Below are 13,734 nucleotides of genomic sequence, written 5' to 3'. Positions count from 1 at the left end.
ACACATTGCAATGGATAACATTACGGCAGATGCAGACTAACACACTATAATAAATATGGCCCATAATGCACTATACCAGAGCTGTATGCCTGCTACATATACTCATGTCTGACTGCTGCTTATGGCTCTATACATGTTATTTGTAGGCACACTTGGAATGTTTACTTGCGAAAATGCATTTCGGGCTGCGTTTGAGAAATCCCATTCATACTCAGATCCTACGTTACAGCAGAATAAAGCAAAGGCTGGTACCAAATAGGCCCATACGCTGCAGCATTAGCGAGAATATACTTTATTAAACAGCAGAACATAACTGTTATAAGAACATAACATTTATAAACATTTACAAACGATAATTACACCCCCCCGAACAGCACAGGAGAGAGGGACAATGTATCCCATAAACACACAGTCCTGTAGGAGAGTGAAATTCAAGTCTTGTTTCCGTAACTTGCTTTTATTGTCTTTCCCATTTTATTTCATGGGCTGCTTAAGGTCGAATAAACCAGTGCCTCCTTTTACAACCTTTCCAACCACTAAGCACGCCGACGGAGACTGCAGGTCATCCCGAGCGCCTGAAACGACAAACACAAAATACTGACAACGCAATTAAATGCATATTTGCTTTACAAAAAGTGATGTTTCCATCAGGGTTAAACCTTTGCTCATGGCCAGCAGTTAAACGGCTGGATAACCTTGAGAGTATCTTTTAGCATTTTATGGAATGGCCTGTCCTTAGCAGCTTTTCAACTGGTCTTCATTTTTTATTTTGTATTATTTGCCTTCTTCTTCCAGCAACCAGATAGCTGCTGAAATTCCAAACTTCACTCATGTATTATAAGGGATAATGTGCCCCCTACTGCAAATGATAAGGATATTAGCAGTCACTGAGGGGTTCTGTGCCCATATAAAGGCACAAGGCTGCAGGCTGAGTTATACAGGGAACTCTTGAGTATCACTCATGTATTATAAGGGATAATGTACCCCCTACTGTAAATGATAAGGATATTAGCAGTCACTGAGGGGTTCTGTGCCCATATAAAGGCACAAGGCTGCAGGCTGAGTTATACAGGGAACTCTGAGTAACACTCATGTATTATAAGGGATAATGTACCCCCTACTGTAAATGATAAGGATAATAGAAATTAGAGTTGAAGAACTCAAAATATTTGGAACTCCGCATGTACCTATAGCCTTGTAAAATGTTATGTAAGGTGGGCATATCTGATCAGATTGAGCAGGGCCCACCCCCCTTGTCACTGCTCCAAGCCACCCCACCCCAGGGGGGACAGTCCCATTGTAGTTTGGGAACCACTGCTTTAGACTGATCACTACTTACTATTGTATATGAACTTGATAAAATGAAAGCCTTAATGGAGTAAGTGAAACTGTTGCAGCTACAAAGTCACCAGAGTAAAGTCTCACATATATGAACATTATCATTTAAATTCATTTTAAATAAGGGTTGTTCTCACACTATAGGGCACACGTCACGTTTACTAACACTTTAGTTAAGTTGGGGATTAACATTGCTAAGTAATGTTGATTTGTGAGTGCGGAATTACTGGTTTATGTGTGCATAGACCGAGAATTAATCATCAACAGTGACCTAATATAAATGAGCCTGTAATTAAGTGCCGTGCAGGCCCCAAACACCTCGGGTTCTTTTATGATGCTATAAAAAAAGTTTTGTTTTTGTTTTTAAAACGTATTTTTCTGATGACCTGCTTGTGGGTTTCCAGTGCGCCCGGTATCCCTTACACTACTGGTTTATCCACTCCCTCGAGCGAAGGGTCTGCACTTTCCCTACATTGGGGATTTTTACGACTACACGCTGTGTTCTAGTACCTATTTTTTTTTCTCTTTTATAATAAAATAAATCACAACCCAGCTTGGTTCCTTGTGCCCAAATGAATAAATGCTTGTGAGTTCTGTTTGTAAAGTCACAATAAGATCATAGGTGAAATTGATAGCGTTATTTTCTGTATGCAGGTTCTCCTTACATAGTCACGCCAAATCAGCAATAACATTTCACTCTGGATAACCACGTCAATCAGCCAGCCATACTTTCACTGTGTACTGCACAGCATGTTTTGGATCGCTGGTTAACACCTGATGAAGGATCACTGGATCTGAAACATGTCATGCATTGGGTGATTGACGTGGTTCCCCAGAGTGAAATGTCGTTGCTACGTTCTTTGTGTACCCAGATTCATATATATGCATTTGTAGCCAGGGGACTAAAGATTTATCAGTTATTTACATATGGGTTTTATTTTTATGAGATTATACATAATTATACATAATTCACATCAGTACCTGCCCCCACTGGAGCTTACACTCCTTACTTAAGGTGGCCACACACGTGGCGATCTGACGATGTTTCGTGCGACCATCGTTCGCACGAAACATCGTCAGATCCGCCACACACCGTTCAGGGCTGAAACAGCAGATAAGGAGATAGAAACATTAGGATTTCTACCTCCTTCTGCCGATTCAGCGCTGACGGTGTGTCAGGGCTCCACAGTGTGTCAGCCCCGATCGGTGAGTCGACCGATTTCAGCAGCTTCCTGCGATATCGGTCGACTCGCCGACATGCCATACATGCACCGAATATCGTACGAAACGAGGTTTCGTAGAGCTGGGCGGTATGACCAAAAATTTATATCACGGTATTTTTCAAAATTATATCGGTGTCACGGTATTTTTTTTTTCCATGCATGATTAGGTGTTAACCCCATTTCCTAATAAATTAGAGAATAATTACTGCAGTATTGAAAATCAGAGTCAGGCAAGCGAAGGATCGGCAACAGAAAGTCGTAAGGTAAATCAGGCAGGCTTAGTTTCCTAGGCAAGGCCGCAGACAACATAGCACAGGAGGAGGCGTTTGATAGCTTTAAATACCCCCCACACATGCGCAGAACCGGCACTGTCAGCGCGCCGCGGACGTGCACGCTTTGACATCTACGTGTGCTTTGACGCACGTGCACCTGGACACGCGTGCGCAACATCCCTCGGACAACGGGACGCGCGCGCGCATGCAAGGAGGCGCGTGAGACCGGGCCGCACGGGTGAGTACCCTGACACCCCGGTATTGCGGTATCTGAAAAATGAATATAGTTTTTAAAAAAAACACCGGTATTCGGTATTAAACGGTATATCGCCCAGCCCTAAGGTTTCGTACGATATTATCATTGCATGTATGGCCAGCTTTAAGGTCCCCATAAACCATCTAAAATCTACATTAGACTCTAAATACATCCTGACGCCAAAATCCGCTTTATTGAATTTCTCAGAAGACACAACGCAAGTGTCTCATCTATTTCAACCTAAATTTGGGAACATTTCCTATTCCATAAATGATCTAAATCTTATTGTAGCAGCAGCAAAGAGGACTATTCTTAAGAAATGGATAGATCCACATCCCCCTTTTATAGCGGCGGTTATTTCAGAGTTACAAACTCTCTGTAAAATTTGGCAATACGAAAAATCGTACAAGATACTTAACTAAATGGAAAATCTTCATTAATACCCTTTCTCCCAAGGATAGATCTCATTTGGATTCAATTCTTTACTTACCATAGTTCCATGAATACCTACAAACTTTACTAGCCTATATATATATATGAAAATTCCAGTATAAATTTTAATAATCCGTTTATTAGTAATCTATGTTATTCTATTATTATTTTTCAGTCATTTGCCAACTGTAAAATTGATTTGAAATGTGCATTTTACTAATTTGTTTATATTCTGTATTTTATTATTCCCTGTTGGGATTTACTTGTTCTCTCATCGATTGTTGTAACTGTCTAATCAATAAACAATAAAAAAAAAAAAAAGGTCCCCATACACGGGCCGATTGTAGCTGCTGATATGGGTCCTTTGGATCGATTCAGCAGCTTATCGGGCCGTGTAGGGGCAGGAACGAGCGGCCTGCCCGACCGATATCTGGCCTGAAATTGGGCAGATATCGATCGGCCAGGTTAAAAGATTCAGTCGGATCAGGGACCGCATCGGCTCATTGATGCAGTCCCCAAACCAACTGCCCCATTGCTCCCATTATAATTCAATTGTTTGGCCCCAGGGCCAAATGATCGAGTGAGCCTGCATTTTCCCCATATCGCCCACCCATAGCGAACCGCTCGCTTGGCGACCTCACCTTTAGGGTCAGGGACCAATAAAAACTGCCTTTATTGTGGGAGTGTGGGTTGAAAACCCATGCAGACATAAGGTGAACATGCAAACAACACTGTAAATAATTCCCAGGCTGGAATAAATCTTATGAGTAGCCATTGTTCTTCCTATACACAGTACCATGTTTTTAAAAAAAAAAAAAAAAAAAATCAACATAGAAAACATGTTATAGAGCTCTTGCTGAATGAGGGGGTCTTTCTGGGAGAAGCTTTGAACGAGTATTGCTTTAAAAACAGGTACAGGAGCAGGTAGAGAAATTGCCTTATGAGCATCTATGGCAGGGATCCCCAACCTTTTTTCCCTGTGAGCCACACTGAAATGTAAAAAGAGCTAGGAAGCAACACAAGCATGATGAAAAATGTTCATGAGGGTGCCAAATAAGGGCTGTGATTGGCTATTTCATAGCTCCTATATGGACTGGCAGCCAAAATGAGCTTCTGTTTGGCAGTGCAACTGGTTTTTATTCAACCAAAACTTGCCTCCACTCCAGGAATTCAAAAATAAGCATCTGATTTGTGGCCACTGGGAGCAACATCCAAGGGGTTGGGGAGCAACATGTTGCCCCTGAGCCACTGGTTGGGGATCACTGATCTATGGGGTTTGCCTTCTGGTACACTGGCGGGAAGTGGAGCTGCATGTGACAAAGCTACCGATAAACACATACAACGGCTTAGTGGAGAGGCCACAAAGGCCCGGGCCTAGGGCGGCATGTTGTGCCACATGTGCCTAAAGCAGGCAGCACCGGATTTGTTATCCAGGCCCGAAACTGAAAGAGTTTTGCAAAAGGGAAATGAACCTTTGGCAGAGAATAATGAAAGTTTTGTGATAAATGAACCTCTAGGTTTATAAAAAAAACCTCTCCTTTCTACACCTGCGGGCGGTAATGAGAGGCGTTGGTTTATTTGCAGAGGGATCAAAGGAACCCATAACGATAGTCATTCCTCACCTGTTATAGATATACATATAAACTTCTGTCCCACCTATCTATAAAATGGTGCCATGCACCTGGGCAAATTAGTGTCTTATTTTATTAGATAATCCCATTGTTTCACCTTATATTCACCCTTATATATTTTTTTTTATTGTGTTTGTGTCTTGGATAATTTAAATAAAGACATTTCAGTTGGTTTCTACAACTGTACATTGCATATCCTTTTACTGGAAAATTATTCCCCTGAACATTGAAGGTCTCTATAAGATGTAAACCATTGTTTCATATAAATAAAGCCTTTTCAATATAAAAGTGCATCCCTCTGACATGAAGTGCTATGCCCACACACAAGCCAAGGGCACACATACATGTCCGGCTACACAGCCAATGAATGGACAGAACTATGTCTTTTACTCACGGGCCAATTGTAGCTGCTGATATGGGTCCCTTAGACCGATTCGGCAGCTAATCGCCCCATGTAGGGGCACAAACGATAGGCCTGAAATCAGCCAGATATCGATCGGGCAGGTTAAAAATTTTGGTCGGATCAGGGACCTTATTGGCTCGTTGATGTGGTTTTCTAATTCGATCGTTGGGCCCCAGGGCCAAACAACGAATTAGCCTAAATTCACCCGATATCACCAACCCGTAGGTGGGGGATATCGGGAGAAGATCCACTTGCTTGGCGACCTTGCCAAGCGAGCGGATCTTAACGTGTATGGGCACCTTTAGAGGTGCATGATTTCCTGTCACATGATCTCTGAGGGAGCACACAGACCAGCACAAAATGGTGGCTCAATAGGAAATATGTAGAAGGGCAATATTTCTATGCTAATTTAGTATGACCCTTTCATATGTCACTTATTGGGATGCCAGTTATCTGTTGGTTATGTTACTGCCAATAATATTATTGCAGAAGAAAATACGGTATGGGAAGGAACAGCATCCTAAATAAAGTCCCAAAATGGATCATTACACCCCCACTTAATCTCACTTTTTTATCTAATATTCCTAACTCTTCTAATATACCCCCCACACCACCATAACATGTGACTAATTTGGTGAAATTGAAACATTTCCCCCCCCCCCAAAAACAGGTCGCTATATAAGGGTAAGAACCCACGGAACAAGTTACTCGCCACGTACCAGGGCAAGTAACCGCTCAGAAAAGGCTTTCAACTGGCAACAACAAAAGTCGCTAGTGGAAAGCCCATCACTTTGGTTTCCGAAGTCCCGCAACGCTGCCCGTAGGAGGAAACTTGGCGCGACTTGGAGCGGTTATTTGCCCGCGATAGCAGAGATCTATCATGGTCGAGTATCCCGCCCCATGGGTTCTTACCCTTGGCGCGACTTGGAGCGGTTATTTGCCCGCGATAGCAGAGATCTATCATGGTCAAGTATCCCGCCCCATGGGTTCTTACCCTTAGAGACTGTTTTCCGTTAATGCTTGTGGCCCCTTTTACTATTTGTACAAAGGCACAAAAAAAGCTGTTTCTAAGCATTTAAGGAAAAATGCAAACAGAGCGGCACAAAGCAAAGCAGGGGGTTATACAAGGACAAATACGGGGAGGTTAGAAATAACCTGTACACGCTATGTAAAAGGAACCCAGTTAGGAGCAATGCTCTGCTAATGGCATATTTACACCTAAATACACATGTCATATTAATCACGGCACAAATAAGAATATCCTTCCTCCACATTCCTTACTAACTATACAATTCAGCATTCTTTAAAGCTAATTACCCTTTAGCAGAGAAGAGTAAAAGGGAACCATGATCAATCAATAAACTGAAGGCTACAAATACCTGCTTTGCACGTCTGGGTGACTAAACAAGCACGCCGTTAGAATTAGGTTTCAGTTACAATAGTTATGATATTCAATGGGGTAAAATAATGGTATTGTCACCCTGATCTCTTACCTACATTGGGTGTCACACGAGCCCCTCATTGTATAGCCACATTTATCATTAGGACAGTTTAATCCTGATATTTAAGTTAATAGCTAACTTAATTGTTAGTGAAAAGGCTTTGGTCCCATGACAACAAATATCAAGCTGCATGAGTGTGGGGGGCACAGGTGGCCAGCTTCTCAGGAAAACCCATGGTGAATAAAACAACCTGATCTGGTATCAAGCACTTCTCATCGATGTGCATGGGAAAGTGTAGTAAGCCAAGGTAATGGGACCGTAAACTAAAATCTCCACAGCAGGGGCTACTCCTTTGAATCTGTCTTACAATAAAACTATTGCAAACTGGGCATTACCCCTGTACTAAGCACAATTCAGCAGGAACAGCCCCCTAAGTTTGCCCATAGCCTGTACAGAGAGATACCATAAAACTATGGCACATAGGGATTCCCCTGCACTAAGCACAATTCAGCAGGAACAGCCCCCTAAGTTTGCTCATAGCCTGTACAGAGAGATACCATAAAACTATGGCAGCATAGGGATTCCCCTGCACTAAGCACAATTCAGCAGGAACAGCCCCCTAAGTTTGCCCATAGCCTGTACAGAGAGATACCATAAAACTATGGCACATAGGGATTCCCCTGCACTAAGCACAATTCAGCAGGAACAGCCCCCTAAGTTTGCCCATAGCCTGTACAGAGAGATACCATAAACTTATGGCAGCATAGGGATTCCCCTGCACTAAGCACAATTCAGCAGGAACAGCCCCCTAAGTTTGCTCATAGCCTGTACAGAGAGATACCATAAAACTATAGCATCTTTAAAGTGCAAGATATAAGGCAAGCAAGCTGTGCCAGAAGCCCTCTAACACAGCTACTTAAACAGACGTGTTAATGTTAATGAGAAAAGCAGTCATTCCGTTACCATTCATGGTGGCATCCTTTAGAAATTTATAGCTAGTTTCAAATGTCATCTGCTGGAAGGGCGAGGAGCTAGACTGCATCCCGATCCGATTGAGAGGCTTGTAGGTACCCTCGAAGCACATGTAATCCGCAACCAGCGAGAGGTGCCGGGGATCCACTTCGATACCTGTGTAAGACAGAATCCGCCTTGGTTTCTGTTGGAAAGCTTACTCCAAACTAAAGATACCCACTTACCCGGAATCCACACACTCTTTATGTCCCCACCTACTAACAGGAAGATGTTTATACACCAAATAAAATAGAAAGTGTCCAATGATAATGGGACCGGCACCCTATGACTTTTAACCCTACAACATGGCTACTTACCATAAACCGCAAACACGTCTTTAATCTCCCTCTCTACCACCCGTAAAGCAGCCTCAATGCCAAAGGTTTTTGCCATGGTGTGTATATCATTGGAATAAAGCCTCCTCAGCTCCAGGATCTATGGGGATAAAATTGGCACAGACTGATCAGTGAGCAAATGATATGAAAATGACCAGCGCATAAAACTATATTGTACTTACATTGGAATACTTGAAAAGTTCATACAGATTGATCCCCTCTGTGTTGAGAATCAGCTCTTTGTCCCCTTGCTTGTTGGCCGTATCATTCAAGAGGCACCGGGTGATGCCGCTGGTCTCATGGACTATAGCACTGTGGGCGAGGGAGGACACGAGGGAACAGATATCGAAGTGGATCTTCATCAGCTGCAGTTTGATTGTGATCTGTGGAAACAAAGGACACATGAGCCTGGGCCTGTGTGTATAAATGGAGTGATTTCGCATTTGTCCATTCTCACACAGGCAATTCATTACCAAAGCAGTCCTTGGATTAGTGGCGTAAATATTATGTGCTGGGCCCCCCCCACAAAAAATCTTCAGGAGGGACCCGTCCACCCAATTAATTGCACCCCCAACTCACGTCGATATAGGCAAGAGTGGCAGCACAGGGGGTGACTGAAAGGTCTGCTTTCTCTATAGTTATGCCCTGCATATCAGCAAATTCCCAGAACCCCCCTTTCCCAGACTACTCATATTCTGAATTTCAGTGGGAACTTGCTGCACTGGCCTCTTACCTCACACCACAAGCTGTTCTCTGTATCATAGCAGTAATCTTCTATAGCGGAATTGAGGCTAAGTACATCGTTTATTCTGTTTTCGGCCACAACCTCCTTGGCAAGTCCACTTTGAGGTCTCCTGGCAGGTACGGGGGAGTGGGAGTTCTCCTCTATTTCATCCACAATATCCCCAGTGTTCTCTTTCACATCAGCAGATGTCTCCTCTCCTGCCTCGGGAGACCCCACCTCCTCCTCATTGTCTTCTTCAGCCTCCTCTTCCTCACTCTCATAGTCCACCTAAAATGAGACAGTGTGATAGGTTGTGGAACGTAAATCCATCCACTAGACAAGCATGCATCCCATTATAACTTATGGCAATTGCAGCTTAAAGCACAATTATCATAGAAGAAATATGACAGTGTTGCCTTGTGATGGTTGCCCCTGTATACCCATTGCCATATGAAACATAGGGAAATAGCCAGTTGGTTCTGATATACTGGCACTGTCCAAAATCCAACATGCCAAATATCTGTTAGCACTACTATGGTGGCCACAAAAACTCCCTAGAGGGCTGCAGCCCCCAGGTGTTCTGTACCATTAATCCATTTGTTAATTACCTCCTCCTCTTGTTTTTTTCTTCTTTTTTTATCAGTGGCATCAGCATCACCTTCCTCTGCATCATCATCATCATCATCCGCATTGACTTGCTCTTCTTCATTCTCCACGGGCTGGCTTTCCTATGGGGGGACAGGAGAGAACCAGTCCTACCAGTTACTAGGGGATTTATGGAAAATGGCTAATTTTGGGCCCTTTATTCAGGTTTCATTTAATGACAAAATCCTGATCTAGCAGGAATTGTATTGGTTTTAATACAATTCATGCTATGCAATTCAGCAGTTGTACACTGCGACATCTGCAAGAAGTATTGGAGGAGGGGGGTCGGCGAGCCCCATTCCTCTACTGGACAATGCTGGACCCAACATCAGGTAAACCCCAAATTCATTAGCAAAACTAGCCGTTTTTGCTAATAAGTCCCTATTGTCAAAATACTTTTTGTCAGTGGACCTCCCCTTAAACTGGGTAAGAATAAAACCTTAGAAGTGCAGAAAAACTAAAGCTCTTTAGTGAATGTTCCATTTTATATGATATGTGCATGGGTTTTAGTGTCAGAGTCCAACTTGGCACAGAACAGCAAATACAGGCAAATGCTTCAGCGCGCCTCTCTGTATCCACTTTACTTATGTACATAGTCAATAATGAGGCTGGTAAACCACTGCCGTATTTATTATTCAGCACTGTTTGTCTTCCTCTTAATTACACAAAACAGTACAGGCATCAGCTTTTGGGCATGCTGAAGGAGCTGCCATATTGCCCGGTTCCACTGGCTGAATACTGAACTGGCCCCCTAGGTCTAAACTGAGAGTCAAAATAGGCCCTGGCATTCCAAGTACCCAGAGGCCCAAACAGCCCAATAAATAGTGAGTGTCTATGGCACCTTACAGCAGCCCCTCTGGGCCACCATTTTGTGCTGGTCTGTGTGCTCCCTCAGGCATCACATGACAGGAAGTAGTGTGGGAGCCAGACTGGGATACAAAATAGGCCCTGGCATTTCAAGTACCCAGAGGCCCAAACAGCCCCCCAGCCCAATAAATAGTTACTGTCTGTGGCACCTTACAGCCCCCCTGGCATTCCCAGTACCCAGAGGCCCAAACAGCCCCCCCCAGCCCAATAAATAGTGACTGTCTGTGGCACCTTACAGCCCCCCTGGCATTCCCAGTACCCAGAGGCACAAACAGCCCCCCCAGCCCAATAAATAGTGACTGTCTGTGGCACCTTACAGCAGCCCCTCTGGCATTCCCAGTACCCAGAGGCACAAACAGCCCCCCCCCCCCCAGCCCAATAAATAGTGACCGTCTGTGGCACCTTACAGCCCCCCTGGCATTCCCAGTACCCAGAGGCACAAACAGCCCCCCCCCCCCCCCAGCCCAATAAATAGTGACTGTCTGTGGCACCTTACAGCAGCCCCTCTGGCATTCCCAGTACCCAGAGGCACAAACAGCCCCCCCCCCAGCCCAATAAATAGTGACTGTCTGTGGCACCTTACAGCCCCCCTGGCATTCCCAGTACCCAGAGGCACAAACAGCCCCCCCCCAGCCCAATAAATAGTGACTGTCTGTGGCACCTTACAGCCCCCCTGGCATTCCCAGTACCCAGAGGCACAAACAGCCCCCCCCCAGCCCAATAAATAGTGACTGTCTGTGGCACCTTACAGCCCCCCTGGCATTCCCAGTACCCAGAGGCACAAACAGCCCCCCCAGCCCAATAAAAAGTGACTGTCTGTGGCACCTTACAGCCCCCCTGGCATTCCCAGTACCCAGAGGCACAAACAGCACCCCCAGCCCAATAAATAGTGACTGTCTGTGGCACCTTACAGCCCCCCTGGCATTCCCAGTACCCAGAGGCACAAACAGCACCCCCAGCCCAATAAATAGTGACTGTCTATGGCACCTTACAGCTCAACTGAAATACCCTTCTCTGTACATACAAAATAGTCTCCTTCCTTACAGTCACATGACGCTATGATTTCAGTTCTGTTCTGCGTCAGTCATGCAAAACACATGCTAAGATCCCAAACCAAATCCCTTATTATTAGAGACTTTATTAGTTTCTCTCTAATAACATTAGTTCATTGTTCTGAACATTTTTTTTTTCTCTAATGGAAAACATATGATCCATGACAAATAAAAAAGGCAGGAATAAAAACAAGTGAACCTAAATCCAGGATTCCTTTTAAAAATACATGGTCATTTTTCTTTAATGCTATAGATATAAGTAATAAGGATCAGATTTATAAAATGCTGCATTTATAGATTTATTTCAATAATTCACGAACATATAAGCAAAATTATCCTTTTCTTTTTATAGTTTATCCACTGGGCAAAGTTAGTTAATTTGTTTTTAATAGGCCTGTATTGCCTCCAATAAGGGGTAATTATAACTTAGTTGGGATCAAGTACAGGTACTGTTTTATTATTACAGAGAAAAGGGAATCATTTAACCATGAAATAAACCCAATAGGGCTGTTCTGCCCCCAATAAGGGGTAATTATATCTTAGTTGGGATCAAGTACAGGTACTGTTTTATTATTACAGAGAAAAGGGAATCATTTAACCATTAAATAAACCCAATAGGACTGTTCTGCCCCCAATAAGGGGTAATTATATCTTAGTTGGGATCAAGTACAGGTACTGTTTTATTATTACAGAGAAAAGGGAATCATTTAACCATTAAATAAACCCAATAGGACTGTTCTGCCCCCAATAAGGGGTAATTATATCTTAGTTGGGATCAAGTACAGGTACTGTTTTATTATTACAGAGAAAAGGGAATCATTTAACCATTAAATAAACCCAATAGGGCTGTTCTGCCCCCAATAAGGGGTAATTATATCTTAGTTGGGATCAAGTACAGGCACTGTTTTATTATTACAGAGAAAAAGGAATCATTTAACCATGAAATAAACCCAATAGGGCTGTTCTGCCCCCAATAAGGGGTAATTATATCTTAGTTGGGATCAAGTACAGGTACTGTTTTATTATTACAGAGAAAAGGGAATCATTTAACCATTAAATAAACCCAATAGGGCTGTTCTGCCCCCAATAAGGGGTAATTATATCTTAGTTGGGATCAAGTACAGGTACTGTTTTATTATTACAGAGAAAAAGGAATCATTTAACCATGAAATAAACCCAATAGGGCTGTTCTGCCCCCAATAAGGGGTAATTATATCTTAGTTGGGATCAAGTACAGGTACTGTTTTATTATTACAGAGAAAAGGGAATCATTTAACCATTAAATAAACCCAATAGGGCTGTTCTGCCCCCAATAAGGGGTAATTATATCTTAGTTGGGATCAAGTACAGGTACTGTTTTATTATTACAGAGAAAAGGGAATCATTTAACCATTAAATAAACCAAATAGGACTGTTCTGCCTCCAATAAGGATTAATTATATCTTAATCAAGTACAAGGTATTGGTTAATTATTACAGAGAAAAAGGAAGTTAGAATTATTTGCTTATAATGGAGTCTATGGGAGATGGCCTTTCTGTAATTCGGAGCTTTCTGTATAACAGGTTTCCGGATAAAGGATCCCATACCTGTACAAGCATTTCTTTTTTCTGCTCCTTTATCTTGTTTAGTGATACTCAGCTCAGCCCCCTGCCCGGTACTGAGCTACAGTCATTCCCCCCAACATTGTTGCAAACAAAAGCAAGATAGGATGGGAAACATTTGCCGATTCCCCTCTTTTTGCGACATGTCTGGAAAGCCACCGACAAGGCATTGAGCTTACCTGGTTTCCTTGGTCTTCCCCATCCCCATGGTCCTTCTGAGTGGCCCTTCGGGTGCCCACTTCGCGGAAAGAAGCAAGCTTGGAGCTTTTCCTTTTTATGGCATCAAACATGATTTTGAAGAACCTGAAGGAGAAGCAAATCAAGAAAGTTGAAACACCAAAATCATATGAGTGGCTTAAAAGGTTACAGGCACCCTGCCCACGCGTGGCCAGCAATACCAACACAGGGAGTTTCCCTTATATCTGCAGCACCGTATCCGAGGCACAAACATACAGGAACAGGAATGGAGTCACTCTATGCTGAATTACGGCTCTATTTGGGC

At 43.3% G+C, this 13,734-nt stretch overlaps 1 protein-coding gene across 1 annotated transcript in view; it reads right to left on the bottom strand.

Moving 5' to 3' along the window:
- Positions 1–274: 274 nt before the first annotated feature.
- Positions 275–13,734, bottom strand: part of polr1a (polymerase (RNA) I polypeptide A) — a 49,628-nt gene continuing 36,168 nt past the window's right edge. The window contains exons 28-34 of the mRNA XM_031895296.1: positions 13,412–13,535; positions 9,676–9,795; positions 9,077–9,355; positions 8,526–8,726; positions 8,326–8,443; positions 7,961–8,125; positions 275–575 (exon numbers count right to left, since the gene is read on the bottom strand). Of these exons, the coding sequence (XP_031751156.1) occupies positions 475–575; positions 7,961–8,125; positions 8,326–8,443; positions 8,526–8,726; positions 9,077–9,355; positions 9,676–9,795; positions 13,412–13,535 (1,108 nt within the window). The 3' untranslated portion in view covers positions 275–474. The remainder of the gene's footprint in view (positions 576–7,960; positions 8,126–8,325; positions 8,444–8,525; positions 8,727–9,076; positions 9,356–9,675; positions 9,796–13,411; positions 13,536–13,734) is intronic.

This window comes from Xenopus tropicalis, chromosome 1 (genome assembly GCF_000004195.4).
Source record: "Xenopus tropicalis strain Nigerian chromosome 1, UCB_Xtro_10.0, whole genome shotgun sequence".
NCBI lineage: Eukaryota > Metazoa > Chordata > Amphibia > Anura > Pipidae > Xenopus > Xenopus tropicalis.
The sequence above is the reverse complement of the archived record's forward strand: the minus strand, read 5'-3'. Positions and strand labels throughout refer to the sequence as shown.